At 43.0% G+C, this 26,982-nt stretch overlaps 1 protein-coding gene across 1 annotated transcript in view; it reads right to left on the reverse strand.

Moving 5' to 3' along the window:
• Positions 1-5,103: 5,103 nt before the first annotated feature.
• The window catches only part of chrna8 (cholinergic receptor, nicotinic, alpha 8), a gene marked incomplete at its 5' end in the record, with an annotated part of 23,636 nt that continues 1,757 nt past the window's right edge, over positions 5,104-26,982 (reverse strand). The window contains 10 exons of the mRNA XM_076295952.1: positions 5,104-5,295; positions 6,442-6,783; positions 8,565-8,674; positions 9,674-9,760; positions 9,932-9,988; positions 10,150-10,287; positions 12,442-12,609; positions 13,403-13,482; positions 18,767-18,876; positions 19,489-19,533. Coding sequence (XP_076152067.1) covers positions 5,104-5,295; positions 6,442-6,783; positions 8,565-8,674; positions 9,674-9,760; positions 9,932-9,988; positions 10,150-10,287; positions 12,442-12,609; positions 13,403-13,482; positions 18,767-18,876; positions 19,489-19,533 — 1,329 coding nt within the window. The remainder of the gene's footprint in view (positions 5,296-6,441; positions 6,784-8,564; positions 8,675-9,673; positions 9,761-9,931; positions 9,989-10,149; positions 10,288-12,441; positions 12,610-13,402; positions 13,483-18,766; positions 18,877-19,488; positions 19,534-26,982) is intronic.

Raw genomic sequence — 26,982 nt, forward strand, 5'->3', positions numbered from 1 at the left:
CAGTTGATAAAGAAATGCCTAGGCTGTGTGGACTACAGTCTGAGAGATACATGATTTGAGCCAAACACTTAGGATGTTGTATTATGTCAAAACTGTTGTTTACAAACCTTTCTTGACATTCTCTACATTTTGTTATTTCCTTACAATATTTTAAACTGTAAAATACTACACATTACCCCTTTAAATAATTCTGCTCCATATCAGTTCAACTTTAACCTTTTCTGAAAATACTGGTGCATGAATTAATGAAAGAATTTAGTTTTTCCACAAACAAAATCTGTTGACACTGTTGTGTGTGTGGTGTGTGTGTGTGCGTGTGCATGTCTGTGTTTATTTTGCCATCATTTGGCTTTGGTGTGTAGATGTATTCGGGCGAGCCAGCCAAGCCTGGTGCTATCTATTTCAGTCTTCCTCACCCACGCATAAACAGAAGCATGCACACACCATGCCTGTTAAGGTGTGCTTTCTGACAAGAATAGATGATGTCTGTCACACCAACGCTAACATCTCCCTCCCCACACCTCATCGCTTAACTTCATCAACTCTCCCTTCTACTCACAGGCACACACACACACACACACACACACACACACACACACACACACACACACACACACACACACACACACACACACTTCAGTACTCCACTGCTGGTTTATCTATCATGTATCATCATATTCACCTCCAGCCAACTGCATTAAAAGAACGTGTCGAAATAAAAATGAAACCCTAAGCTTGGTGCCCAGCCAATCTGATGAGACTTTCAAGGTCTGCTGGTCACCTGGACAAGCAAGGCTTGCTTTGTCATAGTAACTATTATTGACCACAGTAAAGGTGGACTTGAAAGAGTGGGTCAATTTTTTCAAGGACAGAAGGGTGAGCAAGATGTAGGTTTGATGGAGAATTGTATTATATATTGCACCGCCCCTTTTTATCTCCTGTCTATTGCTGTGTACCAGTGATGTCTGGCCCGTTCCTCCAGCAATCTGACCTCTGTCCCTCTACCACAATATTCCATATGTGTTTACAGAGACCCACTGGTGGTAATTAAGAAAGAGACAAACAGCTTTGTGGATTGGCAGATGCCTGGTAAATGCTCAGTGTTTAGCAGATGCTCTTGTGGGATATTGCGTTCAGATTGTGGACGTTTTTTTATTTTTTATTTATTGCAAAGGACAGAGGATGTCATAGTGAGTTATGGATGATGTTTAAGTATAAGTATATATACTCTTTTGATCCCGTGAGGGAAATTTGGTCTCTGCATTTATCCCAATCCATGAATTAGTGAAACACACTCAGCACACAGTGAGGTGAAGCACACACTAATCCCGGCGCAGTGAGCTGCCTGCTACAACAGCGGCGCTCGGGGAGCAGTGAGGGGTTAGGTGCCTTGCTCAAGGGCACTTCAGCCGCTCCTACTGGTCGGGGTTCGTACCGGCAATCCTCCGGTTACAGGTCTGAAGCGCTAACCAGTAGGCCACAGCATTTCTATGGTGCTTACAGTAAGCAGCTGAAATGAGTGTAATGTTGATGACTGTATCTGTGTGTGAGTGTGAGTATGACTGTGAGAGAGATACTGTAGATAAAGACAAAGAGATAGGGGAACAGAGAAAGTTTTTGTTCTCTGCAGGGTGTGTGAGAATCTCCTGGGTACTCATACTTACACTATTTAGAATCTCAGTCACAGTTTGGACACAGAGAGAGAGAGAGAGAGAGAGAGAGAGAGAGAGAGATAGATAGATAGATAGATAGATAGATAGATATAGAGAGAGAGACTGTCTCCAGAGCACAGTGTGTCACAGTAATTTGACAGAAGAGATTGCATTTCACTCTCCATCATCCATCCATCCAAGGGACAGGGCAGACACAGATGGATGGAGACATTGCTGCTGTGAGAGATGAAATCTGTGCCCTTCAAAGAAGACTTGTCAGAGATTAACTTCTAATTTTGATACAGTTTAACATAGCCCCATATTTATATGACTTCAGATGTGACATTTGCTATTGTCTGTGAAAGAACTGACTCACTATTCTATAGAGGACGTGACTAGGGGAGAGGAGATGGCACTGCTGTATCAGAAGCTGACAGATGCCTTGCGACTGGATGGCATGTTCAACAGACCTCAAGCCCATCCACTAACCCAATCATTCAAGCAGTCAAATTTTATAAGATGATTGCTGTCATTATATGTGCACAATGTGCATGTATTTTGGGAGTGAGAGACAGCATGTGTTTGTGTAAGACGAGGTGTGCATGGTGTGTGTGAGAGAGAGACAGCGTGTGTAAGGTGAGATGTGTGTGCGTGTCTGTGAGAGATAGTATGTGTTTGTGTGAGGTGTGCATGGTGTGTGTGTGTGTGTGCCAGAGATATAGCGTGTGTTTGTGTGAGGTGTGCAAGGTGTGTGTGTGTGTGTGCGTGTGTGTTACCTAATGAGATCTATCAAGAATCGGCTGCCAGCAGAAACACCAGCAGGCCCAATCCTAGGAAGAGAGTAGCCCACTTAATATTATTAACTCCTGCTTATTATCAGATTAGATATGTGTGGAAAATTGGGTTTATCAGTGTATGTGTATGTGTGTGTGCGTGTGTGTGTGTGTGAGAGAGAGAGAGAGAAGTTGGGATGCGTTTGTTGAATCTTTATTTTTAGTATATTTATGTTTTAGCATTCCGCATCCCCTTTGTTATTTCTCCCTGAGGTTCTTATGCGGGGGTGGGCTTAGACTCTGAAGTGCATGTGAAACAGAAACTTTCCTTTGGCTCAATCGGTTTCTTAAAATTACCTAATTGTGATTAATGTAATAGATGTCATTAATGTATTCTTATACTTTCATGTGCTTTTATGGATTTGGTCTTGTTGTAGGCACACAGTTCTTAAAAATAATTGAGAAAAAGTCCCTTTAGGTTGATCATGGGGGTGGGGGGCGGGGGGTATAATAAAGGGTATAGTAAAGGGTACAATAATTGTACATGTCAGACTGAAGACTGTGAACGTGACAACTGTGAACGTGAATTCACCTCAAACTTCTTTTTCACTCATGTAAGCCACACAACTCAACTATGTGTTTGTGTGTGTGTGTTTGTATGTGTATTGAGTGCGGCACGTCTGATGCTTTTAAGTAAATTGCCCAAAGGCTGGCATAAGTGCTGTTTTGTTTCGGAGAGAAGAGCATTTTGATATGCCTGTTTTGTGTGAATTTTAAATCCCTGTGATGCTCTATTTCAAGTGTTTTGTTCTGAGGTCAGTGATGATGGCCTGCATTTATTTCAGCTGTGTTATTACACTAAGAGGTGCAGTTTAAGGGGCTGATCAGAGACCACAGGAGGCTGCAGGGATGAGACCACACCCGCATACACATTTGGGGTTCAGCAGTGGAGTCAGCTGCTTCAGATTCCCAAGGCTCTGAGTTGGTCACACTGCATAGGTGTGAATGGCATGAAGGCAGCGAGACAGCGGCTCTTCTTTTTTCTGCTGAGGAGGTTTGGCATGAACTCCAGAATACTCGCTGACCTTTACCGCTGTACCATTAAAGTATTCTGAGTGACAGCATCACCACTTGGTATGGCTCTGAAGAGGGTGGTAAGGTCAGCACAATCACATCACAGGGACTGAGCTAGACCTCTACAGCCAGTTTGACCAGGCACTTAGCCTAAGAATTTCATTGCTGATATTGATTTGAAATCTTTATCAAGTATGTGGCAATAAATCTGAAACTTTACAACTGTTAATGCAATGCTATGTCAATTTCAGACCACCCATTTTTGGTAAAAATGACATTTTAGACACTGTGCATCAGAAGAAAATTTATTTGGTTTTCTTTTTAAAGTCTAGTTTTTCTACCAAAACATCCTGTGTTGTGTACTGTACTCCTCGGCGGTTACCCCCAGATTCTGAGACCAATGTATAGCAGAGCTGGATACAAAGAGGCCACGAAAAGAAATGTAAGCAAAGAGACGCAAGGACACGCTTAAGTGCCAGAGTATGTCCAGTACTGACCATACTGATGAGGACACAGCACACTTTACACAGGAGAGGTCAACAGAACGACAAACACACAATAGAGACGGACGGCTCTCCAGCCCAGAAGACCATACCTCTGGATATCATACAGCTGATACGTCATCTTTATGGTCTTCATGTGATTCTCTGCTATTTTACAAAGGGTCAATGGAGGAACAGAGGATTAAATAACTAGGATATGTACACATATAGAAAAATAACAAGTGGAATTTGTAATACATTTTAGTATGTTACATTGCCAACAAATAGACGTCCTCAACAGAACAACAGCAGGCTACAATCTTGGAGTGTGGGAGACAGCTTGAACGCCCATCCTCATCACACAGAGGCCATTTCATTTCCTGATTTGCCCCCAGAGAAACACGCCGTGAGGAAAAGCACCTGCATCTACCAGGGAGAGGACGACTGGAGCAGAGCGCTCTGATTGCAGAGTTCACAGTGTTGATGAGTTCACAGTAAGTCTATTGCATTCGGACGAGTCTCCGACTAATGGCCACCTACCAACATTCCTAAGAGCCTGTCTTGTGTCTGAAGGTTTTCCCAAGAGGGTTTGACGCCTGGCAAGAACAGTGGGCAGCCCAAATGATTTACAAAATAATTTCACTGTTTATTCTGTCTGGTTAAGTTCAACACCTATTTGAGATCTAGTGAGTGCTAAAGAGAGCCACTCTGTATAGGAAACAAAGACGCTCTCACTCATTTATACACTTAGAGTCGCACACCCTTTTAAACAACTTCACCTAAACATGTCCAAACTGATTTGATCATATAAGGACAGAGGCAATGTGATGGAGAACATGATTAAAGTCAGACATACACCAAAGGCAGCAGTAGCTTGTTTCTAACTGAAACACGCGCACGCGCATGAGCGCACGCTCATGAGCACGCACGCACACACACACACACACACACACACAAACACACACCTTATCTGAAGATCTCCATTCATACTAAATTGAGAGACATAATGTTTCTTTCCGCTCCAAACACTTAATGTGTGCATTTGATCAGATAGAGACAAAGAAGAGAGACAGAGAGAGAGAGAAAGAAAGAGAGAGAGAACCAAAAAAGGAGGTGTTGTAGTTAAGTGAAGTCCTTGGAGACGGCCTCGATGAAGTTGGGCGCAGACATGAGGATGGTGAAGGTGCAGATGATGGAGAAGAGGCTGAAGGCCACCAGGCAGAGGCGGTCCACCACGGCCGCCGCAAACTTCCACTCGCTGCACACCGCCTCGCCCTCGTCCTGCTCACGGAACCGCTGGGCAATGTAAGACACCTGCCACAACACCCGCACGCGCGCACACACACACACACACACACACACACACACACAGTAGTTAACACACTGAAAGTGAAACATATGAAGCACCAGTAACCAATGAATCCACACAGTGAGACAGAACTTCCTATATTTCATGCCATTCTATTTTGTATTTGGCAACTTCATAGATGTAGCTTTAGATTTGTTTTGCAAAGCCATGACATAATATGACCTGCTTTTTCTGATGAATGTATACTGTGTGGCTCAATAATGGGACTGTAGTGACAGGGAATACGTCTGTGGTGACATACAGTTTAAGTCACCCACACAGTTAGTCTGGGCCTGACAGGGCCTGTTTTGATGGCACTGGCACTACCACTTGTCTGGCTGCACAACAGTAAGCTAAGAGGGATCAGCTAAGAGTGCACAACAGTAAGCTAAGAGGGATCAGCTAAGCTAAGAGTGGCCTGTATGACCGAAAGGCACCCATGAGATGAAGACGAACAGAGGTTAGGGGATCACCCCCATTGGTTGGGAGAGAGATTTCCATTTCTCAACTGGAGCACTTGTGGAAGTCACATTGAAACCCATTTATGGAGGTACAACAGCATATCCATCATGTTTACATGATGCTGTCAACAAACAGACAAATCATCAAATGAAATGCCATTTTCTATGATGCCTGCCATAGGAATTGAAGGCAGTAAGAGTATATCTGTATATGCGCAGCTTCTTATTATTATTTCCATGTAAAATAAATGAACTGCATAAAAAAGCTCTACCATTGGAGGTCATGCTTTCAGAATTGCACTGTCTCACAGGTTTATGACAACATAATTACATATTGCACCTTTAATGGACCCTCAATTTTTAATCAACCTCTACAGGAAAACTTGCATTATTTGAATATTTCATGAGACTGTGGTCAGGTCACTAATTACACAGACATGTGCACACACACACACACACACACACACACACACACACACACACACACCACACACACACACACACACAAACACACACACACATCACACACACACACACACACACACACACCACACATACACACACACATCACACACACACACACACCACACATACACACACACACACACACACACAAACACACATTCAAACACATCAACTGGGGAAACACACCTCCTCCAGGATACGCTGCAGCTCAGGAGACCTCTCGTTCAGTGTGCGCGGGGCGTCCTGCTCCTCATGAGGGGACACCGCGGCCCGCCCGCACACCACCCCTGAGTCGCTGCTAGCTGGGCAACAGCCTTCGTCCATGGAGTGGTAGCCAAAGTACAGGTTCATGTGGCCGTTGGTGCCTGCCGGCTGGCCTGGTACGGCGCCCATCTGGATGCTGCTGGCGCTGTGCAGGGGAGGCGACGCCGGGGTGTACTTACAGCCCCTTCCTCCTCGCACACGCGACGCACCAGGCTTCTTCATGCGCAGAAACCACGCGCACCAGTTCAACAGTACCACCCGCACCTAGGGATGCACACACACACACACACACACACACACACACACACACACACACACACTCAGATTCAGTAAAGCAAAGTGATGCTCCTGATGTGATGAAGTGATGATCCTTAATGCTCTTGTAGAGGAACTAAAAACCATACGACATTTCCATGTTGAACATACCTTTATGATCACAGACACAGACACACACACACACACACACACACACACACAAACACACACACATATTATGTGTGTATATATTCCATATTATACATTATGGACCGCTAGTGAGACACACAAAACATCTCTACTGTGTTTTTTCGTGACCTTATCTCATACACTAAACATATCACATGTTGTGGCACAGTTGGCTTTGCGCTGACTGGTGGTTCTGTCTTTGAACCCCATGCTTTGCGCTGACTCTGGTGACTCTGTTGACCTGGACCGTACATTGACCTCCCTGCAATCAGGTTCTAATGGGAAAATTGCTTGATCCAGCATTATTTTCCCCAAAGCAGAGCAGACCTAAGTAGACTTCAGATGACTTTCCCACCTTTAGATTCACTTACAGTTTGCATCATAGCATCATATGCTTCCATTATATGTCTGAGTAGAGTACAGTTGTGTGGGTGAGTGCCTCTGCTTCCCTCTCCTCTTATGTCTTGATGGATGGTGACAGATGTGCTGGCTAGGGAAGATTCTCAAGGCCATGACCATGTATATGGTGCACTACAAATGCTAAGTACATAAATGCTGCCCTGCTCCCATAACTTAATGGGTTGAGTGTCTTAAAGGTACACTATACAAGATTTTCACATTAATATAACCTTTACGAAGCCAATTTGATGGTAAACAAACTTGTAACAGGTGAATCTTTCACCTAGCATAGCTATACAGCATAGACGTACGTAGCGAGTCGCTACAGAGACAACCAGCCATGCAACTTCAAGAACAGCGACCCGACAAATCTTGTGAGAATCGTGAAACATTACCTTGTCAGTAGATGTAGCTCTTTGAAGATAGTTTTTGCCTGTTGCATTTTCAGTGTGTACAGGGGGGACAAGTCACGAGAAGTTTGCTATTTACAACAGAGTAAAATATAAATATATCGTGACTCTAGAGGGAGCTCTGCAGTAGCCAAAAACACCTAAACCTGCATAGTGTACCTTTAATATTTAAGGTTAATGCATTCCATCTTTCAAGTGTTTATGCTCTTTATTTAAATAGCACCTTTTGAGCTAGATATACAAAGTGCTTACAGTAACAGTGAAAAGGAAAGCACAACAATGAAGCAATGAGGGATGATACATAAAATGACACATCAAAATATTAAATTAAATTTAGATAAGAATAATACAACCTGGAAAGAATAGCCTCTCCTAAATTACTATATGTAAATCCAGCACAGGCTCAACCCAACAGCCATGTGAACTAGCTCAACACTGAATAGAGTCACATCTGCTTTGTCCTAGCCCCACTGGTAGACTGCCACCTCTGGGAGAGTGTGTGTCCGTGCACGTCTCGGACAGATGGAGACATAGAGTCTGACATGGGCCACTTCTGGGGACCAGGGCTGCTTTAAAAATGCACATCCTCTCTTACATACACACACACACACACACACACACAGACACACAGACACAGACACAGAAACAGACACACACACACACACACACATACACACACAGACACAGACAGACACATACACACACACACACACACACACACACACACACACACACACCCACACACACACACACACACACACACAGATGCAGATACACTGGACAGAGACATACCCATTTTGGCATCTTTCCTGCCTGAGGGTCGTGGTGGTGGAACTGAAGCACCAACACTGTGACAACCACGGACAGCCCCACAATCATCATGGTGCTTGAAAAGTACTGCGCTATGGAGTTACACAAACACAAACACAAACACCACACACACACACACACACACACACACACACACACACACACACACACACACACACACACACACACAGAAAATAATCAGATTCTTCTTCAGACCTGTCATCCCAGAGGGGTGCAGTATATGATGTAGTGGTGTTTACTGAGCTAACTGACCACTGTAATATGATGTAGTGGTGTTTACTGAGCTAACTGACCACTGTAATATGATGTAGTGGTGATGGTTACTGAGCTAACTGACCACTGTAATATGATGTAGTGGTGTTTACTGAGCTAACTGACCACTGTAATATGATGTAGTGGTGATGGTTACTGAGCTAACTGACCACTGTAATATGATGTAGTGGTGTTGGTTAGTGAGCTAACTGACCACTGTAATATGATGTTGTGGTGTTGGTTACTGAGCTAACTGACCACTGTAATATGATGTAGTAGTGTTGAGCTAACTGACCACAGTAAAATGATCTAGTGGTGTTGGGTACTGTGCTGTGCTGATTGAACAATAATGCAGAGCTCTCATGTTCTGTTCGTTATGAAGGTATTCGGAGCACAAACATGAAGAATCTCATGTGGCATTGCGTAAGCATCACAGTGTTGGGTCCGGTGTCGGCTGGTTGGGCCAGTGGGAGGCCAGTGCAAAAGGGCAAAAGAACAGCTCCTTTGCTGTCCTCTGGATTATCCTAATGCTACAAACCTTTGGGGATATTGAACTACTCTGGTACGGTACACTGATTAAAGTTTTGGAGAGTACACATGGTTCTGTGTGTGTGTGTGTGTGTGTGTGTGTGTAGTGTGCCTACGTGTGTGTGTGTGCGAGCACGTGTGTGTGTGTCTATGCCTGTGTGTGTAGTGTGTCTATGTGTGTGTGTGTGTAGTGTAGTGTGTGTGTGTGTGTGTGTGTGTGTGTGTGTGTGTGTGTGTGTGTGTGTGTGTGTGTGTAATGTGTGTGTAGTGTGTGTGTGCATATATAATACCTATGAGGGGAACTGAGTCTGACGTGGCAGGCATGATCTCTGCCACCAGCAGCATGAACACAGTGAGAGACAGCAGCACAGTGATGCCTGAGAGAGAGAGAGAGAGAGAGAGAGAGAGAGAGAGAACAGATAGATAGGGACAAAAACACATCAATATCCTCCTCCTGACATTAACAGCACAGCAGGACAGAGGTCAGAGATGGTTCAGTGTGTGTGCGAGTGGGGGGGGGGGGGGACTTGCATGTACATGTGTGTTACCTAAGGAGATCTTCTCTCCAGAATCAGCTGGCAACAGGAACACCAGCAGGGCAAGTCCTAGGAAGAGAGTAATCGTTTGATTAATTAAAAAAGCATGATTATTATCATTAATAATAACTGGCTTACATGTACATCGATAAATTACTAAGAACTTTATCAATGTTACATATCATTATATTATACCTGTGTGTGTGTGTGTGTGTGTGTGTGTGTCTTACCTGAAATAAGCACGCAGGGGATTAGCAGGTTGAGGGCATAGTAGAGAGTCCGTCTGCGCATGGTGACTGTGAATGTTACATCAGGATATGGTTCCTTACAGCACTCATAGTACAGTTCATTGCGCTTCGCAGGGACATCTAAAACAGGAAAACACACACACACACACACACACACACACACACACCCACACACACACACACACACACACAAACGCGCACACAAGCACGCACGCACGCACACACGCAGACACACACACACACACACACACACTCAAATGTGAGTGTATAGTCGGTCTTGTCATGCAGAAACAGCTCAGAGGAAGTGGATCTGGTCTGGCTTGGCTCAGATTGACAGCTACCAAGCTATCCCGAGGGAGACGATTCATAATCATTTCATTCATCTTATAATGGGGTGTGTCCTTGCCTTGTTTGTTTTACCTTGTCCTTTACCTTTGTGTAATGTAATCCATTTAATCTGACCAATGCCTCCAAAAATCAATACAATCCTCATGCATCAAAGTCAAACTTTAAGAAAATGTTAGAATTCAGGTGAACCCTAGCAGCAATCCCGTTCTGTATGGCAGACTGGGGAGGAGCAGTGAGCGGAGGGCTGGACTGCTGTCAATCAGGCCGGCCGCAGGGGTCAGTTCATCACACGCTCCACATTCAATCTGACTCATTTGTTTTACATAAACAACTGGCACCTCTTGAAAGGCATTAATTCCTACCAAAACAAACATGTTGTTTGCTGGTGTATGTATGTGTGTTTGTGTGTGTGTGTGTGTGTGTGTGTGTGTGTGTGTGTGTGTGTGTGTGTGTGTGTGTGTGTGTGTGTGTGTGTGTGTGTGTGTGTGTGTGTGTGTGTTTGTGTGTCACTGAATGACTCAAAATAAAAAGTGAGCACACATACGTATGCACTGCATGTGTGTGTGTGGTCCCCTATACAATCTGGCTAATTAGACACGCCCCTGTCTGATTTGATTTCAGCACCAATCTGGACAGTAACAGAAAAAAGCAGGGGGGAGTAGAGCCATGATGACGACACACACACACACACACACACACATACGAGTGGCAAAGAGCAGATGTCTGGCTAGTAATGAAATTATCTACACAAGTGTCCTTCACACCAGGAACGATAACTTATAACTATTACTATATAACTATAACTATAACAATAAAAGCGGCCACACTGACCAACGATAATTAAGGTCTCTCTTTGTGTTGATGAATACGATGGCTAAAATTTGATGGATTCTGACTGTCAGACTGTCAGCCTTTTATCATTCTCAAAATCACTCTGAAAGTGATCCCCAACGATACATTTATATTAGCTAGAATGATACCATCTTGTTATCGTTATAGTTATCGAATTTGCTTCAAGCTTTACCATACAAACCAAACATTGCACCCGTAACATTTTAGATGTTCCCCCAAATCTTCTAGAGTCAATGGTAGTTGATGGTAGTTGATGGCAGTTCATGGTTCTCTTTCAGTCTAGGTCACTCGACTCGACAAAAACCAGCGAGGATTTATTCTCAGATGACAGATCTCCAATCACCTAATTCAGAGATTTTTTCGCGGGCCACAGCCTATATAATGCCGCAGCAAGAAAAACTAGTCTGAACTGACCAGGAAGGTCTTTTCAAGGCTACCAGTCTGAGTCTTTCTAAAGGTGGCACCTATTTCCAAAGTACAGTATGGTGGCAGATTACTATCAAAGCCTGACGCCATGTGGCCGGGCTATCCCCGCTTCGGACGGGCATGACCGGTGTGTAGCCTGCCCGGACACACCCAGAAGGCTCTCTGGGCGTTCTTGGGAGCCAATGAAGTGCTCGACAAATGACATTCAGGCTCACACCTCTGAGTGGCCCTCCTGTGCCAGCGAGCTGGCCCCATGTGATGCCGTGTCTTACGACGGCTGGACACTAGTTGTGTGGGAAGTTGGTTCATTGGATCACTTCAGAATTCAGAGGACTAGTTTCTCGCCTTGTCGGTGATTGGATTGGTTCATATCAATTACATCATCTGACAATGACTTCCAATTGATTAAGGTCTCATATTTGTCTTCAGAGAGCCGAGATTATATTCATGACTATATGTTTTCAGACAGTAGCACTGGCATTTACAACCTGAAGAAACAGTGCCCATTATAAGAAGAGCATCCAAGACAGACAGTAGCATGCAAGTGTCTCTCTCTCTCTCTGTCTCTCCCTCTCCTCTCTTGCTCTCTCTTTCTCTCTGTGTGTATGTGCACATGCGTGCGTAAACATGTATGTTCTATGCTCTCACCCACTAGATCCCATTCCCCATTAGAAATATATGTGGAGGTGTCCACAGCACCCATCTGTAGGTCCAGCAGCCAGCCATTGTGTGTCCAGGAGCCGAACTTCAGATCACACTTCTGAATATCAAACGGGAACCAGCGAACATCAATGTAACATGTGCTCTTCAAAATCCCTGCAGTGGACACAAACACACACACACACACACACACACACACATACACACACACACACACACACACACACACACACACACCACACACATAGATTCAGTAAAGTGGTGAAGTGATGGGGCCTTAATGCTCTTGTAGAGGAACTAAAAGCCTTACGACATTTCCATGCTAAACATATCTTTATGATCACACACACACACTCACAGGCTCATTCACCTTTGACTCTAAATGCAGGATGATGCATTAACAGTCAAAGGTGTTAGTGCAGGCTAATGCATACACACATAATGAAAGACAGCAATGAGGATTTCAAAGTCAAACAGTAATTAATCTTCTGTCCTGCTATATATATATATATATACAGTGACCTTCAACATCAACAACTAACAGCATTACATCATTGTGACCACTACATGCTGAGAACCCTCCAGGCCCACGACAGTGCTTTCCCATGATGACACACTCTTTTTCTACTGCCGTTATTTTCCATCCTCCCATTTTTCTTTCTACCTTCTCTCCATGTCATGGTGATTCTCCTTTCTATCATAGCTTTTCTTTTCTCTTCAATCTTTCCATTTAAAGAAGCATGAAGTGCACATATACTGTATATCATCATAACCACGTTTTTCAGAAGACCAAATAAATATGAAAAATATCTAAAACATGACAAGGGACTGTGCATCAACCTAACATGGAGCCGGCTGGCATCAGACTCAGACTGCGATGCTGATGCCATCAACAACAAACATTTGCATCCACAAATTTTGAAATTGTGGAGCATCAGGCTTTTCTTACCTGGGGGGATGTACTGGCATGCTCCTGAGTGGTTGACCAGGACATTGGTGTGGAAGGTGGCGTCAAATCTCTCATCAGCACTGAGAGAGCAGAGGGAGGTTTTAGCATGTCTTGTACAGCTTTAATGTTTTTATTAAAAGCCAAGTGTATTATTTTCAGTGTAAGAGTGTGTGTGTGTGTGTGTGTGTGTGTGTGTGTGTGTGTGTGTGTGTGTGTGTGTGTGTGTGAGAGAGAGAGAGAGAGAGAGAGAGAGAGAGTCTCTTGTATCTCTCTTGTATCTCTTGATCCTGATGACTGATTGGTCATACCTCATCTTTCATATCAAAAGACAGATTGTGCGTAACAGGCTCATGGGGTTGAGTCTTGCTTGAGAGTTTCTGCATGCATACTAATGACGTTCAGATCACAGCTACGGAATACTAATAAACACATCTTTGCAAAAAGTAAATGAACCTGCCTGACATGCATAGACACACATAAGCAATCTAAGTGGCTCAACACACAACGTTATACAATTCTCTTTTCACAGCCAAACACAAAACCCAACAGTCATGTGGCTTAGGGTACAGTATGGGTACAGTAAGAGCCTTTGTTCAAATATATATATCCTGAGATGAGAGTTTCATGTGTTACTAAAAATGTGGGAACTAAAAAACCCTCTGTGCACCCTCTGCTTCAACCTGGACAGTAACCATGAGAGATGGGCAGCCTGTACTGCCAGATCAGCTCCTGGGAGGTCTGTGCGATAAAGAGCTATGGCGGTGTTTGGGAGTTAAGCACTTTGGCAGGTCTGGGGCTGATAATTGACCTGAATGGTGCTACCCTCCATTAGGGCTGTTTTTATGGCTTCTATAATACTGCAGTTCATCAATGCAGATGAGACAGGAAGAGGGCAGGAAGAGGCTGTTACATCATTTCCTATCAGAGGAGGAATATCAGGAAAATGTAGATTGAGGGCAGAGTAACCTGCCATGGTAACAGCAGACATATGGAATTATCTAAATGTTGATTTATGACCAAGAGTGTGCTCACACACACACACACACACACACACACACACACACACACACACACACACACAACACATGCCTCATGCCCCCTTAACTGTTCATGACAAATGTTCTCCAATTAAAGCCACATTATCATGCTAAATGCAAATGCAATGAGTGCTTCATCACAAGAGGTGGAGACAGAGATGGAGAGAACAAGAGAGACGTGAAAAGAGCAAGGGAGGGAGAGCAGGGAAATGCTATTTAATCTCAAATTGGGTATGGTTGTCATTCCTCTCATCGGCTCTTTACTGCATTAGGAAAAGCAAATGGCAGGTGACATGTGAGTGAGGGATTTAAGGTGACAGATGGAGAATGAAGCTAAAATGACTGAGTATCATTTCATACAAATGTTTGCCTAGAATTTCCCAGGATTCAAGTGAGTATAGACATTTAAAAGACCAATGAAAATAGAGTGATAAAACAAACAAGCACACACACACACACACACACACACACACATGCTGTGAATTTAGATCATCCTAAAAGTTTCCTTGGTGAAGGACTGGCACTGGTGCTAGGAGCTAAATATGTTTCTGTGTGTATGTGTGTGTGTACTTTAGTGTGTGATAAATAATGCATTACACAGCTCACATCCTTGTGTCTCGTCCCCCCAAACTTACACAACACATACACACACACACACTCACACTCACACTCACACACACACACATACACACACACACACACACACACACACAGAGCTCTAGTTTAGTCCTGATAGTGTGAGAAAGTAATAGTGTACTGACTGAGTATCTTATAGGAGTTAAGCCATCAGGGGGAAAATCACTTCTCCACATTATAAATCTAAGCCTTCATACCAACCAAACATTATCTGGCTCTGTGAGAGGATGAGGGCATGAGAGCATTATGCAACAATGATGAGTCCCAAAACCTGCAGGTAGGACAGGTGTAATTGTGGTAAACAAGTATTATTCCATGGCTATTGTATGCCAATGTTCTCTCTCTCTCTCTCTCTCTCTCTCTCTCTCTCTCTCTCTCACACACACACACACACACATAAAAACACACACACAACGCCCCCCCCCACACGTGTGCATGTGTGTGTGTGTGTGTGTGTGTGTGTGTGTGTGTGTGCACGCGCGCGACTGCAAGCACACAACACTGCTTTTATCAGTGTGTGTGGAAATACAAGGAAAGACACTTTAAGTTGAGACTAGTCACTCACCACTCACACACACACACACACACACACACACACACACACACACACACACACACACACACACACACACACAGAGATGCACACACACACACACATCACATTGCAGTACACACACCTTTCCATCTGTAGCTTCCATCTCTCCTGTTCTCCTTATTTCCACAGTCTGTCCTCACCTTGTTCACCTTATCTTTCCCTTATGCCCCCCCCTCATTTCCCTTGGGCAAATGTACAATATGACAGAGGGGTCAGTGGGTCTTTCACACGGTGTTTTGCCCCACAGGAACAGAAATCTTCATATCCTTCTGTTTGTGTGATTGTCTGCACGCATAGCTGAGTAAACAAACAAATGTTTACACATGTGTGCATGTCACTGAGCTGCGTGCAGGACACACTGTGCCATTAGCCTTGCACTCAGCCGTCTCCATCCTCTGTAAGTTTAATCTATACCCTTAGTGCCCTCGTTGGCATCTCCTAATGTCTGTTCTAAATCCTCACCGGTGTTCTCATGTGGTTTGGCCCTCCTTAAGACTGCCATCGTTAGTGGCCCTGATCCGCAGCGTAAGCTGCTTAATGTTGTGTGTGATTCTCATTAAACACTGAATCTTTCCCGCTGATACCCTCGTCCCTTCGTGGAGCTTCTCCTCCTGCATCAGGCTCTGTCACACCTCACCTCACCTCACCTGCTGCGTCGCCATAGGCTGAGGATGGGGAGGACGTGGCTGGACAAAAAGATTCAATTATTCAAATATATATCAAAGAGAGTAAATTATTGCTCTGTCTTTGGTCACTGAGGTGTGTGGAGGGATGTATGTGTGTTCGTTTGTGTGTGTGTGTGTGTGTGTGTGTGTGTGTGTGTGTGTGTGTGTGTGTCTGTGTCTGTGCGTGCTGACAACAGCAGCCTTGTGTCGTCTTCAGCAGTATGTCACTTAACACCCCACACATAGTGCTTGTGACGGAGCGCTGACCTGTAAATCAACTGTATTGGTATCAGCATCAGCACTCAGCCCTCTCCTCCTGCACTCCTCTCACACCACTTACTATACACTCCTCTCCAGCTGAGGAGGATATCAGGAGAGAGAGAATGTCAGGATACCAGAGCCAGGATGAGCTTACATGTCTGTGTGTGTGTGTGTATGTGTGTGTGTGTGTGTGTGTGTGTGTGTGTGTGCGCGCTAACTTATTCTGTCAGGTTGTCTGCTGTAATTTTTCCTGGCAGTTGTATCCAGCTGCTGAGAGGCGTGGTGCTAAAATCTGAGAGTAAATGTGAGTGACAGTTTAAGTGAAGACAGTGGTGTTAGCCAGGCTCTCAGGGCAGCACAGACACTGAGTGAAGTAGCCGTCAGAAGTAAAGCAGGGGCGATTCCTCTGGCTCTGACAACACAGGGCTGCTATATGGGCTGTTCCCTGTCTCAACACACAGGGTCCTATCTTCTCCTCGACCCACAATGGGTGCCCACAAGTGTGTCGATGAGGAAATGAGCTGTGGTCAGATGCATCAATCACACATTGCTATTTTGATTCCACTGAAAATGATAATACCACTGTCAAAGAAAACCATGGTCAAATGCGCAGTACAGCACGGTTATTTTAAGAGTACACTGTCAAGAAGTCTAACCTGTGATCTGCTTAGTAGCGAGACCTTAGCAATGAGTCTTTGGCAATGCAGTGCAAAGACTGTGCTGGCGTGCTTGGATTGAATGTCCTCAGGGTTTTTATTCAGTCATTCGAATGTTATTGGGGTAAGTGTTGCTTTTCTTGTTTTCTTGTTTGCAATTGCAATCCCTGGCCTTGTCAGTCAGCACTGTGAAAGTAAATGACCAAGTGCAAGACCTTGTTTTGTTGTTGTCTACGACTTCAATTACAAGGTGAGTGCAGACGCGTCGCGTGTATACTCTGCTTGTCACAGGCACACCAGTTTTAGCAAAGCAAGCTTTGGTGAAATCCTCCTGTTGCATAGACAGTCACACATGCAGACAATGTGAATGAGAGATGGCTCTCTCATTGGTTTAATCGATGGTTACGCCCCAAAACACACCCATGATTAATTAAGAAATGTAAGAACTATCCTTTTAAACTGTGTGCCTGGCATCTGATCACTTATCCCACCGTCAAACTAACAAAAGTAGACTGGATATGCCCTAAATACACTTGAATCATACTTTTCAGACCATACTTTTAGACCGTGAAAATAGGGCCCACTTTGGATAGAATGAACATTACAAAAAACAGCTATGTAAAGTAAGTAAATACTGTAAGTAATTAAGTAAGGAAGGAAGTAAGTGTATATTTATATAGCACATGTTTCAAAGTAAACGTAAAGGTAGATCACAACTGAAAGTTTTAAGCTCACAGACAGTGATAACTTTGGGATGCTTCCAGCAGTTCAGACAAGCAAATGTGACACAGGGCTATACTGAAGTCTGCACAGGACACTACCAGTCTGTCTCGTGCTCACTCAGCAGAAATGATTCCTTAACCTACAGTCTGCTTAAGATTCTGATACCATCACCAACTGCTCTCTCACGCACACGCCCAGTAAGTCTGAGTGATTACAGCACTGTCGCCCTCCGAGGCTTCCTCCTACTCTTAGATCTGGACTACACAAGCAACTGTTCGTTAGAAACTTGGTGCATTATGGACCCCCTCAGGCATGTTGCTCCAAGGCAGCCTCCAAGGCAAGGTTCTGTTGACCCTTGACCTCTTGTCTTTGTGCCCAGTGTGAGGAAATAAACACAGAGCGCACACCAGAAAGCTCACACACAACTGAGCAGAAAAGAGACACCTAAAGTACACTGAGATTCTATAGTACACCTGAGAACCACAGGGACAGAATGTTCTTACTGACTGTGTAGAATTGTCAACTTAACATGGAAAGTTCTAGTAGCTCCACAAGAAAAAAAAAACATTATCTTCTTTATCAGTAGAAAAGCCAGAACTAACTCAGTAGAGCATACATGTAAACAAATAAAAATAAAAAAGATCAACATGCTATGAGTATCAACATGTAGGCATTCTGTAGACACTTTGACACACACAAACACAGTCACATACAGAGGTAGTCATACCCGTTATAGAGTAAGATATCTGAAAACCATACCTGTTATAGAGTAGGATATCTGGAACCCATACCTGTTATAGAGTAGGATATCTGGAACCCAAATCTGATTGGACGGGAAGCGCAGGTTCTGTACTCCTGGATACTCATCAACATTCCAACTCAGGTAGATATCAGTCCAGTACTGCAGATACGCGCCCGCGCGCGCACACACACACACACACACACACACACACACACACACACACACACACAAGAGAAAGAGAGGAGAGAGAGAGAGAGAGTAAGAGAAAATAAGGGTATGTTAACACAGCATGCATGCAGTTATAATTACAGAGGCATACTGATGTGAAATGACTGAGAAAGGAAATAGAAAGTGGTAATAGGCTTTAGCTGATGAATATGGTTAATATAATAACCCTGTAGCAATGTGATTTTGCTCCAGCTGTGTTTTGCCATCCGTTAGTGTGTGTGTGTGTGCATGTGTGTGTGTGTGTGTGTGTGTGTGTGTGTGTGTGTGTGTGTGTGTGTGTGTGTGTGTGTGTGTGTGTGTTTGTGTGTAGCATGAAGTGACGCAATTTCAATTTCTAATGCTGTTATTCTCTCTAGAGTATGGCCTGTGCAAGATTAGCTTGAAGACAAACATACACACACACACACACACACACACACACACACACACACACACACACACACACACACACACACACACACACACACACACACACACACACACACACCTCAGTACATTTATATAGTCTCAACTGTAATGCTCTTATTGAAGAAATAAGCTTACCAACTGCAACCAGGCGTTTGTGATCAGAACCTGATTCTTTTCATCCTAGAGAAAGAGAAAAAGAAGAGTCAAAAGGAGGCAGAGATTGGAGAAGAGGATTTCTGTGAAGGATTAATACAACACAAGCCCATACACACTCTTGGTCTCTCTCTCTCTTACACACACCACACACACACACACACATACAAATGTTTCTATAACTAATGTTTCACTGCATGACAGGTAGAATGTGTGTGTGTGTGTGTGTGTGTGTGTGTGTGTGTGTGTGTGTGTGTGTTTATTTGACTTGGCCTAATATTTGGCTTGGCCTAATAAACCCATCGACACAATTCTTGACAAGTTTAAAAGGGCCGAAGCCCCGACACAATTCTTAACAAGTTTAAAAGGCCCGAACTAATTATGCTGCTTGTCTTGGCGTCCAGGGGATGCGTCCAGGTGCCCTGCGGAATTCACCAGAGCTCACAGTTCACAGCTCAGGGACGGCTGGAAGCCACTGCAGGCCTTACAGCCTGAGAGAGTGCAGCTTTTCCTTAAGTTACCTAGTACAGCAGACCACCGTAATGCATTAGGTTAAATGCTGTGTGTGTGTGTGTGTGTGTGTGTGTGTGTGTGTGTGTGTGTGTGTGTGTGTGTGTGTGTGTGTGTGTGTGTGTGTGTATGTGTGTATGTTTATATGCAAGTAAGGTAGAACAGGGCAGAATGACAGAACGGCACATGTTAAAATTGCATGAGGAGAAAGAATTATCTGATGCCAATTCTGAGCTTATATGGTAAGAAAGTGCCACACATTCAAGCTCCATATGACAGGTCTAACTCAGGCTCCATATGACAGGTCTTTACTTATACACTTGACACTCAGGCTCCATATGACAGGTCTTTACTTATCCACTTGAAACTCAGGCTCCATATGACAAGTCTAACTCAGGCTCCATATGACAGGTCTTTATTTATCCACTTGACCTGTCATAAGGAGCCTGAGTGTGCGGCCATTTAAACTGGCTAGCACCTCGCTAACAATCAGTTGGTGTGCGTTACCAGAGGCAACAGAGTACACAGCTTCATTACTTGAGTAAAAGTACAGATACCCTTTGCTAAATTTTTACTCAAGTACAAGTAAAAGTACAACAGTCAGATGTCTACTTAAGTAAAAGTACTGAAGTACTTGTTTTTAAAAGTACTTGAGTATCAAGAGTACAAGAGTAGCCTACATTTTCTAAATATTGCATTACTGCCACAGTGCTTACATTTATGTACAGAAACATCTTACATGGAGTTATGAAAAATATTAATGTTAATACCTTGGAGAATGTTAAAGGAATTGAAAGTAAAATCAAGTAATTTTCATCTTTTTACCATGTTGCCAGGGATGGGCAGTATTTCTAATACATGTATTTCAAATACAAAATACTATTTTGTAATTTTTGTTGTAAATTTTGTTGGCGGAAAGCTGAAGGTGCTTGCTAATAGGCTGTCCCAATCAGTGGCGCCTGCACAATCTAATCACGCTTGAGAGGGAAACAACAAATTGAGGGTTTCCGAGATTTTTCTTTTTTCCTTTTTTTTAGAAGAAGTAACGGGTACTCACGGTTATGGATAAAAATGTAGCGGAGTAAAGAGTACAATATTTGCCTCTCAAATGTACTTGAGTAAAGTCATGAGTACTCCCCAAAAATGATACTCGAGTAAAGTACAGATCCCTCAAAATTGTACTCAAGTACTGTACTCAAGTAAATGTACTCCGTTACTGTCCGGCTCTGTGCGTTACTAATACCTTTCATAGCCAATTCTAAACTGCAACACAGCAAATGTTCCGCATGCACGCACACACACACACAGACACACCACTACCTCTACACCCCACATCACTACCTCTATACACCACTACACTACCTCTACACACCACTACACTACCATCACTACACTACCTCTACACACCACTACACTACCTCTACACACTACTACACTACCTCTACACACCACTACACTACCTCTACACCACCACCACTTCACTACCACCACTACACTACCTCAACACACCACTACACTACCTCTACACACCACTACACTACCATCACTACACTACCTCTACACACCACTACACTACACTACCTCTACACACCACTACACTACCTCTACACACCACTACACTACCACCACTACACTACCTCTACACACCACAACACTACCTCTACACCACCACCACTACACTACCTCTACACAAGACATTCCTTCACTGTAGTCGCTTGCCACCCTTGAAACCCATCAACCCTTGAAACCCATCAAGTAACTCTTTTTTATTCCTGAAGAAATTATATCAATGATCCAGAAACCACATTATCCATTAGCATGAGGATGACTCAAGGTGGAGTTTCTACCTAAATGACCCCTTCTGAAATATTCAACTAAAGGAGCCATGGGGCTTTATCTTGCACTTTAGCGCAATTGACTTTGCGCAAATCGCTTTGTGGGCGGATCTTGGGCGCTGTGTCTATTTTACCGGCGGGATAATGACTGTTGCGCCCGACGCAAATCTAAAATGGGGTGGTCTGTAGTAGCTACATTATTCATGGGTGTGGTTTGGGCGTAACGTGCAATAAACCAATCAGAGCGTCATCTTACATTCCCTTTAACAACAGCCACGCTTGTTCCATAGCGGATTGCTATTATGATGGCGGATTTGCCAGGCGCAGCCAGGAACGGTTCACAGTGCTATAGTCAGTTGGGAACAATTTGCTATTGATTTTTCCTCTTGACAAAATGTAATACAGAAATGTCACTTTCCGATGTTTTGGGATCACTCTCACTGAATCACGAGGTTATGAATGCATGGTGATATTTTTGCAATGTAATCTAACATATAAGATACAGATAAGCTCTCCTCTCCCGTGCTGCTGCTGGGGCATTTGGGTTAAATGGCATCGGCATGCAGTTCAACATCAAGTCTCATTAAGTCCTCTAATATTTCCTAATTTATGTCATCAACACATCCGTGATTCGTGGAAATGTGTTCGCTAGATTTATACCTATTTTTTCACATAGGACACCACACTGATTTCACTCGTGTAGCAATATTTGTCCTTGTAATTATGTATGGTTTGGAGAAATGGGAACTGCGTCGTATAGATGAGAGGAGCAAAGTGCATTGCGCAACACAGGCGCCCAAGCAAGCGCTCCTGCAGGTGTAAGCTACGGCTGTACTTTACCAACAGGCAACTCAACAACGAGAAACAGTTTCCAAGTTGACCTAACTTTCCAACTCATTAACTGCATGACAGTAGGCTATTTACAATATTTTATGTAAAGTAGAGTTTGTAAACACGTTATTATCAACTTAATGCACGCACAACTTTTGTTTGAGCAGGAGAGAGAATAACAATGAATGGATGCAGCAACTACAGAAATTGTAGCCAAGGCTACTTGCTGCTTTCTTTTACTGTCTATGGTTGCTGGTTAACAGCACATAATAAGCTTATTTAAGCGGATTCACAAACTCAAGACTTCAAGGCCATCATGGATATAAAATGTTTTTTGAAAACAACGAAAGGATGGAGGGAACATAGCAAAGTTTGGAGTTATTTCAGATGGGCTACAACAAGGTAGGCAAAATTGTGGTGCTTGTCAAAACCTTAGCGCAGCTGGAATAATGCTTATACAGTAGGCTGATGTTAAAGTGCACACGATGTTTAAAGCCATACACAACGGTAAATTGGAACAAAACTAAAGGTAACTTTAGCCTCTATAGGGCTGTATAAAGTTGTCCAAATTACAGTTTTTTACAATTGTTTACACAAGTTTTCAAAACTCTGTGTCTATTTTTCAAAACTCCACACACAAAACCCACAACTGCTCACACAAAATGCAAAATGTCCCAAATCTCCAGCAAAATGACACACAACATTCAAAATGTCAAAAACACATGTTTAAAGCAAACATTCGCCTCACATTACAAACACTTTTGTCATAATATGACATTTTGGATACATCATGTACACACTGTTGCTCAAAACCTAAAGCTCTTCTGTCTTAGGCTTTCTATATGTATTTCCATACAAGAGTGAAAGTTACGGTATCAACAAAGAGAAGTTGAAATACACAGTAAAAATGCAAGCAATATTGAAACCAAAAATAAGGATTTTTCCCAAATACTTTGCTTTTGTGAATACAGTATTTTACAGCAAACAAGAAAAAAAGCAAAGAAGAATACAGTGACCACCAGATGTACATGGAGTTTTGAAAACACTGATTTTGTTTTTTTCTTCCGATTACTGTAATTTTCAAAGTATCTGCATTGGTTCTGAATATTTCAACCGGAAATCCTCTAGGAGCAGATTGAAAGGGTCTATACCTATATAGAGAGTATATCTATTCATAGACCTATACTAAGGCAATGATTGGATGGTGTTCAGTAAAGTAAAGAGTGTTTGCACATGTGAAGAGAAAGAGTGAAGCACTGGTGATTTAGTGTGCCATTTTGATGGGTTGTGTTTGAAGAACGAAATAAAGTTACTTCCTGTTAGATTTTTGTGTGTTAGGTAGAAAATTGTGTGTGGTGTTTTGCAAAATGTGTTTTAGTCAATTGAAAACTGAGTCAAACACTGAGTATTAGTGTATGGTTTTGCAGATTTGGTGTCGGGTTATGATGTTTGGAGGACATATTTAGAAAATTGTGTGACAAGCAAAGATTTAGTGTGTAAGCAGTTGAAAAAACTGTAAAAGGTCATAATTAGGCGTTGTTGTTGTAAAGATATTGCATGTAGATGTACTATATAGGCTACTAAATATTTAGTTGACCAATGCACAAACAAAACCGGGAAACAGACAAATATTATCAATGCTTTGAATGTTTCCATCTGTGCACAGGGTGTCTGTAGATCGGTGTGCATAGCATTCATTCCTGCAGGCCTGTGGCCATGCATGCGCCCTTAAAATAGCATCTGAATTTGCGCCACTGACTTTATACCAGGAGGTTCCTGGTCTGTGGCGGAATTGTTTTCTGAAACTGCAAAATATCAACAGGGACCGTTTGTGCCGGAACACGCCCCCTCTTTTTGCTGAAACGCCCCCGTGGGTGCACATGTACCTGTGGAGGGAAAATTCCAATATGCGCTGACTGCAAAATAGGAAAGACAAAAGCGCGAGTATACAAAGTCAATTGCGCTGGTGTGCAAGATAGAGCCCATGGTGTGAAACATTGCGAGACTGATGCCTCAAAGCTATAATATCTGATATTATACTGAGCAGTCTCAGTCAGACTGAGGATGTCATTTTTAATCCAAAAAAAAAGAAAACTAAACTGTTTCTTTCTTAACATATTTGATATTGCCAACATAAATCACATTATTACAACCACACATCCACAGGAAATCATGTGGATTAATTCATATCACAAAAATAAAAAGACTTGTTAATGGTTATTTGTTAATGGAATGTGGGATGTGAAAAACACATTCTTTCATGTATAAAAGGTGGAGGGGATGGTGCATTTGTTGCGCTGAATATCTTTATATCTCATTCTGTGGCTAAAAGAAACTCATTACCTGTCAGTGGGTGAGCACCTTTCATTCTCATCCAGACAGAATCCAGTTACTGGCCTCGCTAGGTTGCCTCAGCTGGATACATATGGTATACGTCCTGAGAGTATTGGATTCAGAACTTATTTTATATACGTGTGGTTTATGTCCTGATGCCTCTAAATCGGATGATAATCTGAAATGGTGGTACACCAGTCTGAGGTGGAGATCCATAAAAATAAAGGTTATCCCAACCTCTTGGTAAAATGACATAGACGAGTTTCTGGATAGTTTAGGGGATGGACCAAATATATTCTTTTTGATTTACTAGCTTTGTTCTGATTGTCATGATAGTTTGCTCTTTGATTTATTTGGTTGCTATTGTACACCAAACATGTGTAGCTATTTTTCACAACTTATGAAGAAATCAGTTAAATCTAGTCATACCTGCTTATTTGGATCTGACTAACAATTTTATAATCCTTTATATTTTGTGAATTTCCCAGTGGCAGTATTTGATTAAATGTTCCAGCCATAAAGGCTGAAAAAGGGGACTGAGAGAAAGTGGAATAGAACATTATGTCCAATATTCCAATATGTGGTTTAATGTTCTGCATTATGCCCAATATTCCAATATGTGGTTTAATGTTCTGCATTTCTCATTAGTGGGTCACTTTGATACTAAAAGTATGATTCTATGTAATGACTGTATGATATCTGCACTGTACCTGTGTATATCTGTGTGTAACTGTATTTAGAGATAAGTGGGAATATTATGACTTTGCAGTGTTTCACTGCTCTGCATGGCTGCATCAGTAGCTATCTGCTCCGGATTGCCAGGTTGCCACTAATCAGAGTCTGATTCAGTGTAGTCCATGTAAGATGGGATGACCAACGCCATCTCCCGTCAGCCTGGAAGGATACTTAAACCCTAACTATTTCCTTGTCTAGTTAGAGCAGCTGATGGATCTTTAGGTGAAGTCATGCTGTCTCTCCCTTGATGCGCATCATTGTAAATAAAACTCTGTTCCTGATTTTTCATACTATTGGTCTGACTGGGTCTCTATTCATCTGTGGTATCAAAATTACCATCAGATTCATTGTGGTATCAAAATTACCATCAGTACTAAGAGCCTTACATACACAGATCACATGTGTGTCCATGATGAGGTCCCTCACACAAACAGCTGCTGCTTCAGGACTGAGTAGCAGGCATCTGTGTGTGTGAGTGTGTCTGTGGCTCAGTCATGCCCTGAATGGCCAGTCATGGACAGAAGTCACAGATATCAACACAGGTGATAAACAGAAGTTCTGTCTGTTCTGGTGGACTGACGTCAGGGCAGTGAGATGATGATGGCCACTGCTGAGAGGAGGAGGATGAGGAGAAAGGTCACAGCGACATTCTGTCCCTGCATCTACACAGGAGGCATTTCTACACGCATGCCGGAAACTACGACAGGCAACAAGGAGCCTCCTTTGGATACACCAATAGCACAGATGATTCACCAACATTCAGGCACACCGAGACACAAAACTACACACATAGAGTATGCACAGCCAATCTGATCATACAAACACACAAACTCACAAACACACACGCAGTCACACATAAAAACACTTCCACATGACTTCAAATGCAAAATGGAAAAAAGAGAGGAACAATTACTAATGCCATTCCTTTCATCTGTAAGCGCATGAGGAGACGGAGATTAGCACAGTGTGTGTGCATGTGTGTGTGTGTGTGTGTGTGAGTGTATGTGTGTGTGTTTGTGTGTGTGTGTGTGTGTGTATCTGTGTGTGCGTGTGTGTATGTGTGTGTGTGGGTGTGTGTGTACGTGCGCGCGCATGTGTGTGTATATGTGTGTGTTTTTATGCTCGGTGGCCCAACAAATTGAATCTGTCAACTGGAAAAAGCCTAAGAATTAACATGAGGAGATTGCAGTGGATAATCCTGCACTCTGGCTGTCAGTAAATGTGATGAGAT

This window comes from Alosa pseudoharengus, unplaced genomic scaffold (genome assembly GCF_046254945.1).
Source record: "Alosa pseudoharengus isolate Yale_2024_CS ecotype anadromous, Long Island Sound unplaced genomic scaffold, YU_APseudo_1.1 YU_APseudo_1.1_scf_2, whole genome shotgun sequence".
NCBI lineage: Eukaryota > Metazoa > Chordata > Actinopteri > Clupeiformes > Clupeidae > Alosa > Alosa pseudoharengus.